General features: G+C 49.1%; 1 protein-coding gene and 1 long non-coding RNA gene across 2 annotated transcripts in view; one reads left to right on the top strand and one right to left on the bottom strand.

The window, feature by feature from the left end:
* The window catches only part of LOC144733871 (IgGFc-binding protein-like), a 70,360-nt gene that overhangs the window by 45,727 nt on the left and 1,953 nt on the right, over positions 1 to 22,680 (bottom strand). The window contains exons 2-9 of the mRNA XM_078615878.1: positions 20,233 to 20,349; positions 11,211 to 11,446; positions 10,577 to 10,738; positions 9,582 to 9,726; positions 7,894 to 8,056; positions 4,057 to 4,192; positions 3,498 to 3,665; positions 1,382 to 1,422 (exon numbers count right to left, since the gene is read on the bottom strand). Of these exons, the coding sequence (XP_078472004.1) occupies positions 1,382 to 1,422; positions 3,498 to 3,665; positions 4,057 to 4,192; positions 7,894 to 8,056; positions 9,582 to 9,726; positions 10,577 to 10,738; positions 11,211 to 11,446; positions 20,233 to 20,349 (1,168 nt within the window). The remainder of the gene's footprint in view (positions 1 to 1,381; positions 1,423 to 3,497; positions 3,666 to 4,056; positions 4,193 to 7,893; positions 8,057 to 9,581; positions 9,727 to 10,576; positions 10,739 to 11,210; positions 11,447 to 20,232; positions 20,350 to 22,680) is intronic.
* Positions 210 to 8,382, top strand: LOC144733874 (uncharacterized). The gene is made up of 3 exons (XR_013588447.1): positions 210 to 268; positions 1,358 to 1,460; positions 7,878 to 8,382. It is a non-coding gene; the product is annotated as an uncharacterized LOC144733874 (long non-coding RNA).

A 22,680-nucleotide genomic window follows, 5' to 3' on the forward strand; every position in this document is an offset into this window, starting at 1 on the left:
CGGAGTGGCGATGTTTATGTGGCACATTAGGAATGGATCGCTCTTTTAATTATATCCTTGTGCAGCAAGGTTGTAAAGTGTGGTTCTGTGAAAGCCCTCATGTGCTGTGCAGTGCATCAATGCATGCGTGTACAGCAGCATGTGATGACTGAGTTGGGCCTGCAGGTGGCTGGCAGGGTTAATAAATAACCGCACGTGTAAACCAGCCACATGGTTAATGGCGACTCGGAAGAAATGATGTTGTAACACGTGCTGTTGCATTTTACAGGTAAAGGACCCAAAAGTTGTTTTTGATCGTTATATAAATGTTCTAGACTTGTTCTAGACGTTAAGCTTGGCTTTGAATTGTTCGTTTGTGATATATGCAATTAGAGGCGTTTTAGCACTGCATTGTAAAGGGATGACGCACTGTAATTACTTACTGTTATTGTAATTCTCTAACTCCAATACTGTTTAGTCTATAACCATGCCCATGTATCCAGAGTATGACTACTTGCAATGCTATTAAGAATAGAACACATGTAAAGTAGTAAGCTGTACATTGGTGATATACAGTACGGATACTGTACACATACAGTACATATAATGGGTGTAAGATACCGATATAAGTGGATGGTATAGATAGACATACAGCTCAGGATTAAAGGAATATTGAATAGTGATGTGCAAATGTGATTGTCAGAGACAAAGAAGGGTTTTCAGTAGTAGAATTGGGTTTAAGAGAAAACTGTTAATGAATAACCGCACGTGTAAACCAGCCACATGGTTAATGGCGACTCGGGAGCAATGCTGGTTGTAACACACGTGCTGTTGCATTTTACAGAGTGACGGTGCTGTTCTTCACAATATTAATATTGACCACAATAAATGTGCTTGCCCTCGATTTGGAGCACCTGCCCACGTCCTTCATTTCGAGTGTGCAACATTTACACACCCCACTAGGTAACACAAATCATAGCTCAGTAAAGTAGCAGCCAAATACTCAAAATGCATGTTTCAAAATGTGGATGGAAAAACCGGAGGACGCAGAGAAAAATTCACGCGACCACGTTGAGAACATGCAATCTCCAAATATACGGCAGGAACCAGGGTTGAAATTGAACCCACGATCTCCTTGTATACCAGTCGAGGTAGTTACTGTATCAATCCACAGTGTGTGTAATGATACAGTAACACTGTTGCATATCCTCAGTTATTTCTCCCGCCATCTTACTACGTGACATTGCGTATTATTAGTACATCGTATCTCGTCAAACTTTCCTGGCACTTTTAAGGAGAGCATCTCTTGCGTTAAACGAGGCCTCCCCATTTACGCATATTCATGATGTAATATGAATGCGAATGAACGTGCGTGCAGGGCTGAGCAATGTGATTGGCTCACCTTTAACGACGACATTGACGCAGCGCTGCTCGGTCTCCTGGCTGCTCGCGCACGGCACACATGGGCGAATAACGCACGGGTGAGTAATGCGTGCAGGCGAGTGATGCCCGAGTGAGTAACGCGCGCGGGTGAGTAATGCGGCCCACACTACCATCTTCCTCGTCCCAGGACTTGCAATCCCATAAATAAACAAAAAACATCGACCTAAAGCAACACACCTCTTAACCTGCTTTATGTACCTATGTTAAACTTCTTTGGCACTGTATGTAGTGAACTGCGCTAATCGGAGGTGCGGGGGAATTACAACAAACTAAACATAACAACAAGCAGTTCTAATAAATACGTTTGTCAAGATAGATTATTTAAAAGTGCATAGCTTCGGTGGCTTCCTAATATTGGAAGATTATTGAGCGCAAATAAAGATATCCAAACTGTTGATACTGATAAGGGCAAATGTCTCGTGAGGATTATGATAATAAAAAACAACCCAACCAATGCCTTTGATTGTTAGACTACTGCAATCATTGCCCCGTTGTCAATTCCCAAGAAAGAGCAAGACCTGATCAAACTAAGGGCATCAAAACCATCAAGACTTCATGGATTGCCAATAATTCACAAACCTGATGTTCCATAAAGACACATAGTACAATAGGCCCTGCCACATTCAAATGAGCACAATACGTAACAAAACAAATACAGACCTACATCAACAGGGCCTCTTCGCTCATTAAAAACTCAGAACATCTTGTAAATATAATTAAATATATTAAGCTTAACCCTAATGATATTCTGGAAAGTTTCGATGTGACTTCTCTGTTCAAGAGGGTTCCGCTGAACGAGCCAATTAAGTTACTCGATCCTCTGGTAACTAGTACAGGTTTACCCAACGATATCCAACAACTAGCTCAGAAATGTCTAAAGAACACCTATTTTTCGTGAAAATGTGATTTCTATAAACGAAAGGAAGGAGCCGCAATGGGCTCTCCTTTGTCTCCTGCCATTGCAAATCTGTACATGGAAGACTTTGAAGCAAAAGCAATAGCTTCAAGCACACAAAAACATATTTGGTTTATATACGTGGATGACACATTGGTAGTCTGGTCACATGGTAAAGATACACTTAATGCATTTTTAAATCATCTCAACTCGCAAAACCCATCCAGTTCACCATAGAAGTGGAGGTGGATAACACTCTCCCATTTGTGGATATTCTGCTCAGGCGCGGCCGAAACCGTAAAATAACACACAGCGTTTGCCAAAATAAAATGCACACTGACGCCTATCTGAATGTGGAGTCACACCATCACCCCACACATAAATCCTCTCTCATTAAGTCGATCATACATCGGGCTAGGAATGTGTCAGATGGTGAAATTCTGAGGAGTGAGATTAAACATGTTAAAGAAGTGCTGCAATTGAACGGTTACAATGATGCACACATCAACAGGACAATTCATGCTAACACCAAATCAAATAGTATAAGTGTAGAAATTGACTAAGAAATTTAAACTATTAAAATACCGTCAATTTCTGGAGTAACTGGGAAATCAGCCAGATTTTTGAAGAAAAAAAAGTCCGGGTAAGATTTGGCATGGTACATAAAATAAAAACGAATATCTGATACTGAAGATGTATTACCAAAGCTATCAACAAAAGGTGTGTACCGGATTAATTGCTCCTGTGGTAAATGGAACGTTGTTCAGACGGGACGAATGTTCAGCATGAGACTAAAAGAACATACTCTTTGGTTCTTTCGGTAAAGTCACGTAGGTATAAAATAAAATAAATCACGACGTTTCGGGCGCAACACAAGCGTCAAGATTGAACCGCCTCTACGGGGAGGTTTTTCACACATCTATTCCCACCTGATGATGGACGCTTGTGTTGCGCCAAAAAAGTTGTGATTTATTTCATTTTATACCTACGTGACTTTACCGAAAGAACCAAATAGTATGGATTCCTGCAGTTACGAAAGCTTCAAATCAAGACTAAAAGAACACCAAAGGCATATGAAATAGTCCCAAATACAACTCGGCAGTTGAAGAAAACACGTGTGCCAAGAAAGTCATTCAAATGCCACCCCCCCACCCACTCCTTGTCTGCCGGCTCTACTGACGCGTTGCTGTCGGAAGCGTAGAAGCAGATCTGGTGGCTCTGCATGTCATTCGGTCCCGGTGTCCAGCTCAGCGTCGTGTGGAAGAGCTTCGAGTTTCCAGCGTCGGCCTTCAGGGCACCCTTCTGCACCCCGATAGGCGCGATGGTTCCCAGCCGCATGATCGTCACGCTGTGCGGACAGACACGCACAGACACGCATGGACACACAAACACAGGGACACACGCGAAACACACGCACATACATACGGATACATGGACACATGCGGACACATGGACACACGCGGAAGAAGAAGGGGGGGGGGTGGATGGAGAGGGAGGTCATGGTGGTCAAGCGGTCACCAAGACGGGTGCCACCGAGGTCACCACACCTACTGATCGTCATCTCTAGGGGGTGGTGAAACATCTCTAGGGGGTAGTGTGAAATCACTAGGGGGTAACAAGACATCTCTAGTGGTTAGTGAGTCATCTCTAGAGGGCAGTGAGACATCTTTAGTGATCAGCGAGTTCAATGAGCGTCTCTCCCGGTTGACGATATCACCGCCGCTTGTTCGCTCACTCACCCTGGTGCCGCGTCGCTGGGCAGGGTGATGTCCACCTGCAACTGGAAGGGGAGCCCCTGCATGGCCTGGAACGTTTGTCCGGCAGGGGGGGTTGCTCCCGTGAACAGGGGATCCGAGCACGAGCTTCCCGTCTTGACTGCCAAAGCAAAAAGACGGCGGGGGGTGCAGGTACACGTTTTACTCGCGCGGTTCAGATCAGAATGTCAGAATCTTTATTTTGACTGCAGGAGGAATCTGATGAGATGTGAAGCTCTTTTCTCACAGATGTCTAGTTAGGGGCACGGGGTCAGTAGGTTCCGACAATAAACAATGCACAACAACCATCAGAGTACTAAGTATAAAAAGGTGAGCAAATCAATAAAGAAATACAAGTTCAACTGGGCTGTTTTTTTTATCATACCTGGTAAAGCCCACTTGAGCTACGATACATTATATTTCAGAAACGACCTGGCCACAAATGATAGCTCAACGAAGTGGCATATCATGTGGAAATGTATCACAGCAAAATAATCTGAATAATATAGATGCATGTTTCTAAATGCGGAGGGAAAACCCGGAGGACCCGGAGAAAAAAATATATGCGACCACCAAGGGGAGAGAGAGAGACACCGCAGACTCCAAATATACAGCAGACGTCAGGTTTGAGATCGAACCTCCGACCTCCTGCATACCAGGTGAGGTAGTTAACATTTACTAGCCACCGCGGTTTAGCATTGGCTAGAATGGGGCGCTATAGCGTCGTGCATCATCGCGTGCTTTGCCCAAACCACTGCGTTGTTAAATTTGTTTTCCCCAAATAAACGTTGCAGTGAATTGGTGTATATTAAATCGAGTTGCACTATGGCCGGGGGGCGGGGGACAAACCGCGTGGAGTTGACGGGAAATCTTTTTCATGAAACGTTCTGATGTCAATGCACCCCTCTCCCCACCCCGGACGTGACAACTGTCAGCAGTTATTATTCTCCGTCTTTTGGTCTTTGCAGAATTTTTTAGTAGGCTTTGGTTGGTCATGAAATTATATTCCATACAAATGGAAGCAAGATGGCGGATTCGTCCAACACTTTTCTGGACCATGAGATATTTTTTGTGGCCAATATCAAAGCGTAGTGACATAGAATGGGCCACTATGGCGCGTAGTGCTGGTTACTGACAGAGAGAGGTAATATGGGCGTAACGGCAGATCTGCCAGCAGAGCAGGGTGTGGCAGCCGTACTGCCAACAGAGCATGCAATGCCACGGAGTGGGTCACTAGGGTGAGCGTCGCTGGCTGCTGGCAGCAGGGGGCATATGAGGACGGGGCACCCCGGCCGGCTGGTGGAGCACGTGATAGACCGGGGTAAAGGATGTAGGGCAAAGGTGACCGAGGGGGCACGTGAGGTATAGCCCAGAACCTTCTGGTGGGTTCGAGAAGGGGGCGTAGCCAAGGGCGGGGCCAGGCAGGGGACACGTGGAAGGTGGCCTAGAATCTTCTGGTAGGTTCCAAAAGGGGGCGTAGCCGGGGGCGGAGCTAGGCCATGCCGGGGGGTATACTACTATTCGTGTCTCAGAAAGTGACCCACTACAAAAGTATGACAAATAAGAATAGGTTTTTACTTGGTGTTTGAACATCTTAAGACCTCATTTGTTTTTGCCAGAAAGGGTTAAACGGATTCATATTTTTCATACATTTCTGGACTGCCTTCTCCTGGCATACCAGGCTTACGGCTACCTCCTCGATGCCCCACGGGGGGAGGGAGTTTCGCTGCATCTGTTTGCATGATCCACCAACCCTCACTGCCGCCTCCACAGCTCTGGATTACAGTGGAACCCCTCCTATTAACGACGGTAATGGGATCCGTGAAACCAGTCGTTAAGGGATTTGGTCCTTAAGCGAGTATTGGAAATACATGTTCAAGGCTTAACAATGGCTATTCATGCATAAAGATACGAACAACATTATAAACACATAATATTGAAATAATCATGGCTCATCAATGTTTAGTGAGTCCAACTGAGTCGCAGACGTTGTTCCTTTTAGAGGCAACACATTTATTGTAACACCGTAACACAAAGGGGTAACGGCTCCTTTACCTGATACAGCCTAGGGTGGTGACCATCCAGCTAACTACGCTATACAGAGGGGTTACTGCTACGAAGGGACGGACCCCTCACTCGGGTCTCCGACCACGTGGTTGCCTCATAAGACGAAGAGCTTCCAGCTTGAGACGTAGAGCTTCCCGCTTGTAGGTGTTGAGCTTCCAGCTTGTAGAATGCAGTGACCCCGGTCCCTCTCAGGGACCCACCTTATATCCCCCTACGGTCGGGGCCACTCCGACCTCGTCGCCGCCCGCCTTCTCGAGCATTCCCGTTCCCTCTCGATCCTTCTCAAGAGCTCTCCCCGGACACGTGATCACCCACTAGCCCCCCCAACCTGGGAACCCCTGTGTGGACACTTCAGATCACATGTCTACGGGGTCAACCAGAGTGCCATGGCCTGGGGAAACCATGCCCCTGGGCTGACACCCACTCCCCCTCGTGGGAGCCCCCACCACACACTGGGCATGGTGCCCGCACTGTCCCAGTGCTCACCAAGCCCCCCTAGGGCTGGTATTACACACAGCCACCCACACAGTGCTGTCCACGATGTAGGAACATCGAACGGCAAGACCCTTCTGGGCCGGCACCATACAGTAACATCCCTGATGTCACTACAAATGTATTCATTCATATATACTGTACATATACATGCATTGTCTTAAAAACGGATTGGTCAACACCAGAGACAGCTTTCTTTCGAGCCTAGTCTCAAACGGTGTTAGACCAGAGGACGCCTATATTATCAGAGTATGTTTTTTGTTTGCATTTTGACCACAATTATTGTGGTTAATGCAGCCATGATTCCGTGTGAAAGGTTTCAGTTTGGTGTTATAACATCTTAACACCTGTTTTGTTGCCAGAAAAAAGGGGATAACCTATTCTCATATTTTGGTACTGGCAAAGGAGGTCCCATGATATATACACTACACTACTATACACTATACTACATGATACTATACACTACTATTTTCTAGTATACACTACACTATACACAACGCATTGGGCTCTATGGAGGCCTGTCGTTTAGTGACGAGTTGCTAACAGGGTTGGTCGTTAAGAGGGGTTCTACTGAATGTGCAGCAGCAGCATAGCCACCACCACCAACGACGACCCAGCTCGATAAACCAACGCGGAGAGCAACTCGTGTTGAGTGAGGGCAACATTTTTCCCATAACAGGCTTGAATCGCGTGCGTTTTTTCTTGCTCCTCCGCTTAAAAGTCATGTAATCACACGACGCGATTTTCGGTGGTGAAAAATAATGGAAGTGACGCGGTGTGTGTGTGATGTCACGTCGTGTGACGACGTCAGTGTCACCTTGATCCCAAAACAGAACAGGATATCGAGTCATTTCTTGCGACGTCATAATTTTGCATAGCTGTCAACCCGTAAGGTTTTCCCCATGTTTTTGTCCAGGGAAATAGAGTTTTCAGGTTCATACGGCATAGAGCCATTTCAATACAGTTACATTTTTTTTTTACTATTTGTTTGTGTTTCTCCCTTGTAATGGGACTTTGTAGGATGAACGTTGAGATTTATAAGGGGCACGGAGTGACGAATAAGGTCTGAATTGGTCTGTATTATTGATCGGCACTGTTAATGTAGTTGAAAGGTATGCTTTCACGTTGATACGAAATGTACCGAAATGTCGAGTTATCCTGATTTCAGATGATGATGATTATTATTTATTCACCTGAAAATAAGGTAACACATCGCTGAGTGACTTCGCGACACGTGCGCCTAACAGGTGTGCTGCGACTCACTCTCGAAGAGGACCTGCAGTGGGATGCTGGAGAGCGGGCTGCTGGGGGAGTACGAAGCAGAGTCCATGGTGATGCTATTCCGCGGGAAGTCCTCGATCATCAGAGCCAGGACCCAAAGGCCGGAGGCGGTCACGGGCACCGTGAACGTGATGGTGCACGTGTCCTGCCACACACACAGCGGCAACAGCAACACAACACGTGGCACATTCATTAATCCGTCCACGTAGTTATCCGTTTGCCATGTAGGCTTTCGGGGTCATCACTGTGCGGGTGTTTTATTTTTTCCCACTGGCTACGTATCGTGCCGAGCCTGAACCAAACCGTGATGCGCTGGCCTTGCAGGAAGACGTCTAAATCTAGCTCGGGGCCAGGCAGGGCCTGGGGGTGGGGCTAATGATGCGTACATTGAGTTGTGACATCATGCCTGAAGAAGCTAAACAAAATGGCGTCCAAGCGACGTCGGTCCCTTGGGGCTATGAATAAGTGTGTGCGTGTCTCTTTATGGATGTGTAGTGGTGTTAACTACTCGCTGTTCGCAAACTGTGAGAGCAGATCGTAAACAAGGTTTTCCCGCTCAATCAAACGGTCAGGGTCAAATGGGGTGAGGTAGGATCCAAACGCCAGATTGGGAAGGACCAATCAGAGGGTCCCACAAGGTGGCCGGGGATTGGACAACCCGGCCACGAACAGGTATAAAATCCAGAGCGCTGAGAGCTCTAGGAGGAGTTCTGCTACACGAAGACCCAAGTCGGCCGAAGACATCTAGGACCCTGGACCAAGCCCTCCAGCCCTTATCAGGGCTAGGGCTCAGAGTAACCAGTGGTCGGGGAGAGATCCCCTAGGTCCAGCCAGAGGACGCTGGGAGAGCAGGGAGATTACATAGCCTGCAAGGTCCGGAGGCTGTACCTTCTGAGGGTAACGGGTGAGGGGACCATATACCCCTTAGTGTGATAGGGACTGTGTAGTAAAATAATAAACAGTGTGTGCCATGAAGACGTTTAGAAGTCCGTCTTTACAACACAACAGATGCATGTATGTGGGGAGTGGTAGTGTAGCAGAAAGCATGCTGCGCTCGAACCTGAGTTCGATTCCAGCTCACAGCCAGTACCAGTGACGATTATCTGAACCGATCCTGAACCTACCTTAGGTCGACTCAGCCTCAAATGAATACCTAGTGCAGTGTGTAAACATCACCACGTAATTAGACAAAGCGGGCCAGGCATCGTGCTGGCAACCCACCCCCTCGTGTGCCGTGACAACCTTCATAAGTACTTGCTGCTACAGTCTGTGAAGGCTATACGGGGGATCTTTATCTTGTTCCATGTATGTATGTTGAACTTCTTTCACACTGGACGTAGCCAACCATGCTAATTGGAGGTGTGGGGGAAGGACAACAAGCTAAACACAAAAAGCAGTTCTAAAGAAATGAGTTTGTCAATCTAGATGGTTTAAAAGTGCACAGCTCCCAATGACTTCCTAATATCAGAAGGAAGAGCCTTCCAGACAGCTGCACGATGCCAAGAGGGAGACATTGGTGAGCAGTGGCGCCACGGTTAGTGTGCTGTAATGTTGAGCGGTGCGGCCTCAGTGTCTCAAATCTCCCAAGCCAGCCAGGCCACCACCACCACCTCCTCCTCTATCTCCTCCTCCCTCCTCTTCATCTCGTGATGGAAGTCACAGGGACTCACCTGATTCAGCGTCCCAAAGGGCGCGACTCCGCAGATGTCTCCACACTCGTTGTGCACGCTGTTGTTGGCATATCGACACTTCACCACATCGCCATCAGCATCCAACACGGGGATGGCCCACACCTTGGTGCAGCCCACTTTGAGCCTGAGGGCACACATCACGACCCCGGTGATGCGAGTTGAACTAAAACTAAACTAAAAACGAATAAGTATTTTAGCAGGTAAGGCCCCACTGAGCTGTGTAGCTCTTTGTCAGAAGCGAACTGTCCATCACAAATGATAGCCCAACAATGTGGCCGATCACGTGGAATGTATAGCAGCCATGGTGACAGTTCTATAGACTCGTCAAAAGACAAAGATCCCCCGTATAGCCTTAACAGACTTTTGGGACTAGTGCTATTAGCGAGACCCTATGAAGGCCAGCACGGCACACGAGGGGGTGGGTGGTCAAGCACCACGCCCGGCCGCTATTGTCCCCCGAGGGTCATTGTTTACAGATCGCACCTTGGACTATCGTAATGATAGCTCAGCAAAGTGGCTTATCATCACGTGGAAATTTATAGCAGTCAAATACTCTAAACACGTGATGTTGATTATAGATGTGGAGAGAAAAACCAGAGGACCTGGAGAAAAATCAACGCAAACCAGAGAGAGACATGCACACTCCAAATATACAGCAGACATCAGGGTCGAAATCGAACCCACAACCTCCTGTATACCAGGCAAGGTAGTTAATATCTCGCCATCGCGAGTTACACTTTGGGTCGGTGCGGTGCGGCAATCCTGTACGTATGGATGTTGAACTTTTTTTGCACCACAAGTAGCCAACCACGCGAATCGGAGGTGCAGGGGAAGGACTCCAAACTAAATGTGTAATTTGAAACAAAGTTACGGGTCATGTGAAGTGAAGATACAGATCGTGTGAAGTGAATTCACGGGTCGTTCTTGGCTCCGTGGGCCACATGCTCCCCCCCAGGCTTGGTGCAGCCACGTACTTGATGATCGGCTTGGAGGTGGTGATGGGGGAGATGTTGGGGCTGGCGGTGTCGCTCCGGGTCCCCGGGTTGAGTATGGTGATCACGGACCACGAGCTTGCCACGATCTGGGTACCGTGAATGGTGGCCACGTTCGCCCTCACCCAGCAGCAGCTCGCGAAGCTATAGTCGGACCAACATGCGCGGCGTGCCACCACCGCAATCATCGTCGTCATCATTGGCAACAGCACCATCTCTGGCGCCGTCCATGTCACGGTGGTCATCTATTTACATTTTTATTTTATCTTAAATAGGTAAGGGCCCACCGAGCTATAAATCTCTTTTTTAGAAGCGACCTGGCTATCACCAATGATAGATCAAGGAAGTGGCTTATTATGTGGAAATTTATAGCAACCAAATACTCTAAACGCATGTTTATAAATGTAGGGCGAAAAACCAGGGGCGGCGGAAAAAAAATGCACGCGACCACGGGGAGAGAACGCGCAACTTCCAAGCAGGTGTTAGGGTCGAGATCAAACCCACGACCTATTGTATACCAGGCGAGGTTATTAACATCTCCCAGCCACCGTAGCACCTTTCGTACATACGTTGACGTCGTCATCATTATCATCATCATCGGCCACGTGTCTCTCACCTGACGATGCTCTGCTGCGTGGTGGGGATCGTCATATGAAAGCTCCCCCTTCCCATCATCCAGTCCGAGTTGCTGTTTTGCTCGATGCACGCGATGTTTATGGGGCGGCTTCCACTGCAGCCCTGGGTGCATCGCCACCAGTCGCCCGTGGAGAAGTACGCTCCAATCGTGATATCGTCGTCTGTGCAGGTGGTCATGGAGGAGCGGCGCCAGGCCAGCATGTAGTTGAACTTCACCTGGCGGAAGAGAGTCAACGCGGGCGGCACGAGTGCGGTTGTCGTCTGGTGACGGGCAACGAGAGCGTGTGGGGTTCGATCCCCGACTCCTGACGATGCCTGCTGCTGTATTTTTGGAGTTTGCGGTGTCTCTCCCCGTGGTGGTTACGTGGATTTTTTTCTCCGGGTCCTCCGGATTTTCCCCTCCACATTTAGAATCGACATCACGCAGTTTAGAGTATTTGGCTGCTGCTGCTGCAAATTATCACGTGATGAGGATGATCAGCGGCCACGTGAGCTGCTACCATTTGTGATGGCCACGTGGCTTCTGACAAAGAGCTACGTCGCTCTACCTGGCTTTACCTGTTAAAATACAAACTAGTTTACAGCAATTATTATGGAGATAACTTTGCGGTGTTTCTCTACGTTTGAATGCAGAAGTGTACGTCTAATCATACGGCTATCAAAGATAATTCATAATAAAGATGACAAGAGTTTCATGGCTTGCTGCTGGTTGGCCTCCTTTCCTCCTCAAACACAAACTCTGTTGCTGGTGGTAGTGGCTGCTGCGGGGCCATTGCCACCGAAAATAGCTGGGTAACTGGCTACACGGGATTTTCCAGGTAACACACATTCCTGCGGAGGGAGCTGGTAGGAACGTTGGGTTGCTCGGTCAATGGCCAGGGTCAACGGCGGCGTGGTGTATTCCGCAACTATGCCCGACTGTGAGGGCGAGCACAAGCCGGCGTGAGTAGGTTAAACGTTGAGTTTTATAAGGGCACCACGGGGTGACCAGCCCCTCCCCACCCAGCCCCTCCCCACCCAGCCCCTCCCCACCCAGCCCCTCCCCACCCAGCCCCTCCCCACCCAGCCCCTCCCCACCCAGCCCCTCCCCACCCAGCCCCTCCCCACCCAGCCCCTCCCCACCCACGCCCCACCCAGCCCCACCCCTCCCCACCCAGCCCCACCCAGCCCCACCCCTCCCCACCCAGCCCCACCCCTCCCCACCCAGCCCCTCCAATAAAGAAAATGACGAGAGTTTGCTGGCTGGCCTCCTCTCCTCTCCTCCCCAAACACGAACTTTGTTGCTGTTGGTAGTGGCTGCTGCGGGGCAATTTGCCACCGAAAATAGCTGGGCAACTGGCTACACGGGATTTTGCAGGTAACAAACATTGCATTTATTCGAACAGGCGTGGGGAGGTTTGGGGAAGACGTTTAATAATGATAGTAATTGATAACAACACCAAAGAGGTGGGAGTAGACATGCAAAATAATCACACGTGACGTTTTTGTTGGGTTAGATCGCGTAAATATAAATGCGTCGTTTAATGTTGTAGTTGTGGGTTTAACTCTCCAGCACAGAACCGGTTAGTGCTGAGCTCGTAGCAAATTGGCCACGTTTTGTTTACGTGACAAACCCCTTTACTGATTGGCCGTGTCAGGTGGTGATGGGGGGTTTAACGACACAGCATTTGTACTCACCCAATCTAACCCAACAAAAACACGTTTATTATGAATAATATTGGTTGCGAAAACCTAACTACTTCGTGTAAAAACGACTGACAGCTCGCTTAAAATAGCTGTCAGTAAAAATGGACTTCTTTCATTTCTATATGTGGCACATTAGGAATGGATCACTCTTTTAAGTATGTCCTTGTGCAGCAAGGGAGTAAAGTGTGGTTCTGTGAAAGTCCTGATGTGCTGTGCAGTGCATCAATGCATGTGTGTACAGCAGCATGTGATGACTGAGTCGGGCCTGTAGGTGGCTGGCAAGGTTATTGAATGACCGCGCGGATATACCAGTCACATGGTTAATGGTGGCTCGGGAGCAAGGCTGGTTGTAACACACGTGTTGTTGCATTTTACAGGTAAAGGACCCAAAGGTTGTTTTTGATCGTTATATAAATGTTCTAGACTTGTTCTAGACTTTAAGCCTTTGCTTTGAATTGTTCGTTTGTGATATATGCAATTAGAGGTGTTTTAGCACTGTGCATTGTAAAGAGATGACGCACTGTAATTAGTTACTGTCATTGTAATTCTCTAACTCTAATACTGTTTAGTCTATAACCATGCCCATGTACCCAGAGTATGACTACTTGCAATGCTATTGAGAATAGAACACATGTAAAGTAGTAAGCTGTACAATGGTGAGATACAGCACGTATACTGTACACATACAGTACATATAATGGGTGTAATATACCGATATAAGTGGATGGTATAGATAGACATACAACTTAGGATTAAAGTAATAGTCGAATAGTGATGTGAAAATGTGATTGTCAAAGACAAAGATGGTTTATCAGTAGTAGAATTGGGTTTAAGAGAGAGGGTTAATGAATAACCGTACGTGTAAACCAGTCACATGGTTAATGGCGGCTCGGGAGCAAGGCTGGTTGTAACACACGTGACGGTGCTGTTCTTCCCAAGATTAATATTAACCACAATGAATAAATGTGCTTGCCCTCGATTTGGAGCACCTGTCCACGTCCTTCATTTCGAGTGTGCAACATATACAAGCGGACGCACAATGTGCTTCTCCAGGAATTGCTAATTTGATTGTTTTTGTTGCATAATGCACAAAGAATGCGATGATTTTTACAAAAACATGTTTTGTCATGTCAGAAGTTCGTGCTTTTTCCGGCACGGTACATTTTTCTGTTGTGATGGGGTGGGGGGGCTTCCTCTGCTACCTTTAAATTCATATCACAGTCGACGCATCAGATTGCAATGCCTCCTTCAATACATCCGCCTCTCCACGTAACGAATGTGAGTATTCATTTACATGACCCATCGCACCCCTCCCCCACGATCCGCCTGTGAGTTAGAAAGTTTGTAGCAGCGTTGGTTCAGTACAAGTGCAGTGATTTTCCCACACGATGATGGCGAGCATAGATAGAGCAACAGGACCGCAACGCACAGGAAGTACTTATTAAATAGACGTGTGTGTGCGTGTGTGTTTGCAAAGTTTGCAATAAGCATTTGGTGATTTTGCACATTTCCCCCACTTTTTTTTACTTACGGCAAAAAATGGTCAAAATATTACATCTAATGGGTGAGACACGGCACACACAAAGACCCCCCCCCATGTTGCCTGTAACAGACTGTTGGGGCAAGTGCTGTTAGCTAGCACCTCACACACACACAAAAAAAAGATCCCCCGTGTAGCCTGTAACAGACTTTTGGGGCAAGTGCTGTTCGCTAGCACCTCACACACATAAAGACAATAATCCCCCGTGTAGACTAACAGACTTTTGGGGCAAGTGCTGTTAGTTAGCACCTCACACACACACAACAACAACCGCCATTCGCCACTAAGTGGTGGTGACGTCACAACGACGCTTGTGCCAGGCTATGTGCACGTTGAGGCCACGTGAAGTGTGGAACGCCTGCTGGTAGGAGATCACGGGGCAGACCCAGATGCCACAGGTCGACTGACTGAGACCACTGGTTGATGCACCGCCTCTGCCCCCTACTGTGCCAACTTGCTGTGCTTTAGCCACCCGGCGCTCCGCTCGTTGTTGTAAGGGTCGCTCCTCCCTCCTCGGTTGTTGTTGGAGGGCGACTGCCTCCAACTGTCCAGTAGCGTCATTCACGAGCCTCCTCCACAGAGGCCGATCTTGACACCGTTGGTACCAGTCCACTCAGCTCCATATCCTCCCATACCACATCACCCCCGTTCTTCTCTAGCCCGTGCCACGCCCGTTTAGCCCCCTCGATCCGGCCGAATAAAAGCTGTTTAGGCATGCGGTGGCTGGGCATGCGGGCTACATGACCCAGCCAACGCAGCCTTGCCTGCCGGAGGAGCTCACCGATGGGACTTTGTCCAGTTCTTTCAAGGATTTGTGAGCTCCTCACACAATCCAGCCTGGTTAAACCCAGGATGGATCGTAGGCAGGCCAGCCTACATGTTTCTAAACGGTGGAGATGTTCCATTAGGAGGGTCCACGTTTCGCAAGCATAGAGAAGGGAGGAAATAACTGTGGCCGAGAAGATCAAAAGCTTCGTGTGGAGCGACAGACCAGGTAGCTTCCACACAGCGTTACGCAACCAATGAAAAGATAATGCCACTCGACTGATTCGGAGTGTTACCTCTGTTCTTAAACCGCAGTCAGTCATGAGCACACTGCCCAGGTATGGTAAACTCTCCATTCTCTCCACAACTGTCCTATCACCAATTGGGAGTTGTGGGGGTGGAGTGTCCGATGGTACAACATTCCCAGGCAGGTGCTTAGTTGTGGTGGGGCTGATGGTAAGGCCCCACCTCTTAGTGGCAAGCTCCAGGTTCAGCAGCAGCACCTCCAACTCCTCCTCTGAGTGAGCAGAAATTACCAGAGCATCGGCATACATAACCTGGTTGACCAATAGGGAGCCATCCCTTGACCGCACCCGGGTATCGATCAGACTCCCATTGTATCTGTACCAGATGGAAATTCCTCCAGTACAGCTATTGAAGGCTTCACGAACTACGTGGTCGAAAGAGATGTTAAATAATGTGGGAGCCAGATGACATCCCTGTTGCACTCCTAGGTGTACAGGGAATGGCTCCGACTCATGGCCACGTAGTTTTACCCGGGCCCACTCACCATCATGAAGGTCCTTAATGATCATGAGCAGATGGTCAGCGACTCTGAAAGCACGAAGAACAACCCAGAGCCCAGGCCTACTGATGGTATCATAGGGGTTGACCAGGTCAATAAAGCAGAGATGTCGGTCTTGTAGGAATTCCCTACACCTCTGCTGTAGCAGACGGACAGAAAAGATGGCAAATTTGTACATGGAAAACTTTGAAACCAGAGCACTTGCCTCGAGCACATTAAAACCATCCTTTTGGTTTAGATATGTGGATGACACTTTGGTGGTCTGGCCACATGGTAAAGATACACTTAACGATTTTATAAATCATCTCAATGCACAAAACCCGGCCATTCAGTTCACCATAGAAATGGAGGTGAATAACACACTCCCATTCCTGGATATTTTACTTGGGCATGGCCTAAATGGTAAAATAACACACAGCGTTTACAGAAAGCAAACGCACACTGATGCCTATCTGAATGCAGATTCGCATCATCACCCAGCTCAGAAATCCTCTCTTATCAAGACGCTCATACATCGGGCTAAAACAGTGTCAAATGGTTAAAGTCTAGTGAGAGAGATTAAACATGTTAAAGAAGCACTAAGACAGAATGGCTACAATAATGCTCAAATTAACAAAGCAATAAATGCCAAATCACGATCGCAAAGCAACACTGCTGAAAGCGATCAGATTATTAAAACAATAAAAATACCATTTTATCTCAGGAGTAACTGACAAATCAGCTGTAATGTTTTGCTTTTGCATAACATTACAGCTAGATTTGGTACAGTACACAAAATTCAACAACTAGTAACTTGCACTAAAGACGAATTTCCTAAATTATCAACAAAAGGTGTATATCGGATTAATTGTTTATGTGGCAGATGCTATATTGGACAGACAGGGTGTAATATTAGTGTAAGACTAAAAGAACACCAGAGAAATATTAAACTATCGCAAACACAACTGTCGGCAGTGGCAGAACATGCTTGCCAACAGAGACACTCAATTGATTTTGACAACGTTGAAGTGTTGTGTAAAACTAGTTACTACTGGCAAAGACTAATTAGAGAATCCATTGACATTGAGAGAAACAGAAATAACTTTAAATCGCTCAGACAGCTACAGGCTTAGTGCCGCCTGGAAGCGTATTATTAAATAAGATACATTACAATTCCGTTTAGGGGAAACAAACACTAACTGATTACTAACGTAGCATAATCACAATAAAACACATTCCAACTGATTACTAATCTACAACTCGCATCGTAACAACTGCCTGATTACTAATCTAGTATATAATTACAATAACCCCTCCCCCCTCAAATAGTTGCACCTGATGAGTTAATGAGTTAATGATGACGTCACCCTGCTGCTGCTCTATATAAGAACGGGAGACACAGCAGAGCCTCACCATTCTGGCGAATTGCCCGATGATGCTGGATGCAATTACCAGCGAAACGTCGTACTCAAATTGTAAATGTTGTGGTTTCACGCTTCAACACACCGGTGGGCTAAAGCAGTGAACTATTTGTCTTTTGTCAACGTGACACTTTCTTTACTGATTTGCCGTGTCGGGTGGTGGAGGGTTACGACACATTTATAAATAACGCGATCTAAACTCAAAAACGTTGATTATGAATAATATTGGTCGCGAAAGCCTACGTGTTAAACAGAAAAGATGGCATCGGTGCAGGACCGCCCTTTCCTGAAACCGCATTGGGGCTCCGCAAGCCTCACCTCAGCGTGCCTAGCAAGGCAATGTTGAATAATACTTGCCAGGGCCTTTCCAGACACACTGAGGAGCGAGATGCCCCTGTGGTTGTTACAGTCTGTGCGGTCCCCCTTCTTAAAGAGGGGGACCACCAGGGCATCCTTCCAATCCTGAGGAACCTGTCCAGTTGTCCAGACTGTTGTTGTGATGCCATGTAGGGCAGTGTGTGCACAAATGTCACCCTGCCTCAGCATTTCGCTTGAGAGATCATCTCTGCCCGGTGCCTTTCTTGGTCTCAGGCTCTGGATCGCCTTCAGTACTTCCTCAACAGATGGCACCTCAGCCAGCCACTCACAGGGGGTGACATCTTCTTTCAATATTTGAGGCACCGCAACCTCGGAAGGGTCATCCCCACTTTGTCCCACGTTCTTTTCTAGGCTGAGGGATTTCCCCTCCCCCAGGACCTCACAGAAATGCTCAGCAAATCTGCAAACCTGTTCCTGGGGGTCGGAGATTGGATCACCGTTTTTTCCCCTAATGATGGTAATTGGTGTGGCGCTGCAGGTTACTTTTGAGGCAGACTCCATCTCCTCAGCAACCCACGACCACCACCCATCCTTGCAGCGCCTAACGGCTCTCTGAATCTCCGAGCGAAGGCTGCCGTAAGCCTCCTCATACTCTATCAGCCAGGGTTTCTGGGGAGGTCTGGACCGTGTACCCAAAGCAGCCATTGCATTTGCATGAGCCACAGTCCTAAATCTTGCCCATTTCCCCTCGACATCAGGAGGAGTGGGGGATGATGCCAACCTCAGCTGCAAGCGATCATGAAATTATCGCTTGCAACTTTCATCAGCGAGCTGAGACCATGCCACTAAGGGTTTGAATGGGGTCCTGGGTGCACACCCACCACCAGAGTGGAAGAATGGCCAGGCGCATCTTACAGATGTAATGCGAGCAAGGATTGAGGGGGGCAGAGTCTGGGTCACGTGAGGAGAGGGAGGAGTTAGGGTCACGTGGGGGAGAGAATTTAGGGAGAGAACCGGAAGGGGATCGGGGAGTTGAGACGGAGTGAAACGGGAGGAGGCCACGCTGGGCAGTACGGGGAGGGTGGCGCGATCGCCACGTGTTGGGAGACCTCGGCACCGTCGGCCAACGGTGTCAGGGCGGAAGGGGGGCTAGCGGGCTGTGGAAGGCTGGCTGCAGAGACGGAGCAGTAGTGGGGCTGCAGAGACGGAGCAGTAGTGGGGCTGCAGAGCGGAGCAGCAGTGTGGCTGCAGGGTGGAGCAGCAGTGTGGCTGCAGAACGGAGCAGCAGGGTGGCTGTGGAGTGATCGACGGAGGAGAAGCGGGCCTGAGCGAGGACGCCGTGGGAGCGAGATTACACAAACCCAAATAAAGGACAACGGAGATCGACACTGTGGAAGAGTCCTTTATTACACAGATGACAAGTCGATGATCAGTGGGCAGATCAGCTCCACGGTCGATTCTGGTGTTCCGTCACTATGTAGGTCCAGCAGATGTTCTTGCTTGGACCCGGCATGTGTGAATGTGCCGATGCCGGAACAGCGTAATGGTAATTACAAGCCCAATGGTTGTACACAAATCTAGCAGCCTCTTGCCGTTGTTATTAAGCTGATCTGGCCCATGCCTTCCAATCACTCCAAACCAGGTGCCAGCATCATGACCAACTCGGGCATTGATGTCACCCAACAAGATGACTCTATCCCGAGGGGCCACTTTAGCTAGCACCTGTGACAGGAGGTCATAGAAGGCACCTGCATCCCTCCACGGATGTTCGTCTTCAGTGAGGTGATAAGTAACCACGACCACTACTCCTCGCCTCTGGTTCGATAGGAAAACGAGCCCAAAGTAGCCTGGGGCTTACAGCTTCCCACACCTCATTTCCACTCTCCCACGCCCATTGATTATTTTGTTCAGAGGAGGACCCACTCCCTGTTGTTTGGCAGTCTCCTGCCCCGAGAAGAGGACTGTCCACCCTTTATGGTGGCAGGACCCAGAGCCGGTCCACTCGACCTCCTGAATACCACAGAGAACCAGGCAGTAATGGTCCATCTCCTGACAGAGGAGTGGCAGCTTCTCCTCCGCAGTGAGCATTCGAACATTCCACATGGCCACACGTAGTGGTTTTTTGTTGTTTCTGGAGGAGCCCCGAGGGTAAGGATTCAGTCTCCTGGCTCTGCCAAATGGGGTTTGGCCAGGAGACGTCATAGACGCCTGTACCCGCAAGGCCTCCGGCACAAGCTTATTATTTAAAAATTCCAGTCGTGGTTTGGTGGTAATTAATTGAAGGTGGAGGGGTTACCTGCCAGAGCCCCCATTTGGCTGCTGTGGTGGTTATAAACGTCATGAGGGAAAAGGCCAATTTAACTAGGCCCTCCCCCCATGGCACTGCCCACCACAGCATTGCCGTCCGGCACCACGAGGAGGTAGGGGGTTGTTTTTTCCAGACTACACACAGGCACAAACACCCACACACACACATGCACACACGCACCTGGTTGTCTTCTTGATGAATCCAGGAGATGGTTCCCCCGCGGAAATGGGAGCCACTCGTCGTGCCCAGGGCCAGGACAAGTACAGCCAGAGCCAGACACAGCCTCATGGTGGACTCCTGCAGGGGGGCGGGGTGGTGTGGACAATCATCACGGGGTAGACAATCAACACGGCATGGACAATGAACACGGGGTGGACAATCATCACGAATTGGAAATCAACAAGGGGTGGATATTCATGGGGTGGACAATCATCACCGATTGAACAATCAACAAGGGGTGGACAACATCTGACTAATCCCGATTCATAAATCCATAATGCCTCGTGGGTCACTTCTTGTGGACATCAAATTTCCAATGAGACATCGCGTTTCCATCCCCACATCTATCCCTCGGCACACAACACCAACAACAACAACATAAACCAACATCATATTTTTGTTTACACATTCCGTCAGCAACACTCACGGTCGACGCTCTCGGCGTCTCATCGACAGCACTGGTCCACGGGTGCTCGCTTGAACATTCCAAATGCTGTGGCAGTTACGGAGCCCTCCCAGACAAGTGTAGTGGGTACGACTTCGAGGGTGACTTCTTTCTTGGAGGCAACACGTTTATTTCCCAATAGCGATGCAGAACACAGAGGGGTACGGCCCCTTCCACCCGCTACACTAGGGAGGTGCATCCTCCTCACTGGCGTGCCCTATACATTCGGGACTAATGTCTATACGCTCCTACGCTATCAGGATCTAGGGAGGATATCTGACCCGACCCAGCCAAGGCCCTCAGGTCAGAGGTCGCAAACGGGTTTTGATTCCTTACCCGTACCCGGCCGCACCAGGGTCGCAAACGGGTACCCGTACCCTACCCAATACCCGGCTACCCGTACCCGGCCGGGTATCGGGTAGGGTACGGGTACCCGATTGCGACATCTGGGATGAAGCCAATGTTGCAGGTGCGGGTGGGTTAATTCTAGGAACTTGAATTGTGAGAAGAGACAAGACGTTGGGAAACGAGTGACAAACGGTTACTCACCAGTGACTCACGGCCTACCCGTACCCGTACCCGGCCGCACCAGGGTCGCAAACGGGTACCCGTACCCGGCCGGGTACGGGTAGCCAGGTATCGGGTAGGGTAAGGGTATCGGGTACCCGATTGAGACCTCTGCCTCAGGTCCGCCCCAGCCAAGGTCCTGGGGTCCAGCTCTGGCTCACTCTGCCCCTAGCCACTCCTCCCTTCTGGAACCGTCTAGAGGGGCCTGGAGTGTGACGTTATCCCCCAGCCCGCCTCTTGGGGGTCTGGGGTCTGTACCTCTGGTCCTGGGGGTTACCTTGGCCCAACAGCCTCACTCATCTCCATCGGCCTCCCTTCTGCCCCCTGTTGACTCAGGCCAGTTACACACAACGTTCAATGATGCCGCTTACGGAAGGATCCCCCGTGTCGCCTTTAACAGACTGTTGGGGCAAGTGCTGTCAGCGTGCACCTATGAAGGCCAGCACGCGCTAAACGCTACACTACCACCCACCTCACTCACCCACCAACTCACTCACTCACCAATCCACTCCCTCACCCGCTCACCATCACTCATCCACTCACTCATCCACTCACTCATTCACTCACTCATCCACCCACTCATTCACCCACTCATTCACCCACTCATTCACCCACTCACCCACTGACCCTCACTCACCCACTTACTCACTCTGAAAGACAAAGACATCCGTATAGCCTCAATAAACTGAGGCAATTACTATTAGTGAGGGGGTGGGGTTCTCAGCACCACGCTCGGACCGCCTTTGTCTCCCCAGTGGGGATGTTTTACTACACACCGCACCAGACACTAATTTTTAGGCTGAGTCGAACTAGGGGAGGGGTCAGAAACCGGTTCAGATAATCGCTGCTGTCACTGGCGTTGGCCGTGGCCGTGAGTGGGAATCGAACTCGCCCGGGTTCGTCGTGCAGCGAGGCGCTAACTGCTGCGCCACCACTCCTCCTCCACCACCACCACCACCTTACACGCCCCGCCCCATTGAATTGTAACGCGCTCACGCAGCCATCCAATGGACGGTCACCGGATCGCGTGCTTTCAGATGTATGTGTATGTTGAACTTCTTTCACACCGTCCGTAGCCGACCGCGCTAATCGCAGGTCATACCTGTCAACCCCTTATCAGTGCCCTACCTTACTACAAACCAATTAAGACCGTATTGGTCACCCCGTGCCCCTTATCAATCTCGACGTGCATCCTACAAAATCCCATCACAAGGGAGAAACACAAAGAAACAGACAACAATATATTTTTTGCCCTTATCTAAACGGCTAGATGCCACATGGACCAGAATGGCCAATTTCCCTGTATAAGAATACGAGGTAAACCGTATAGTTTGATGGGTATGGGAGGTGCGGGGGGAAGGACAATAAACTTAACAACAACAACAAGCAGCACTTCG

Source organism: Lampetra planeri, chromosome 48, assembly GCF_965212315.1.
Source record: "Lampetra planeri chromosome 48, kcLamPlan1.2.h2, whole genome shotgun sequence".
Lineage (NCBI taxonomy): Eukaryota > Metazoa > Chordata > Hyperoartia > Petromyzontiformes > Petromyzontidae > Lampetra > Lampetra planeri.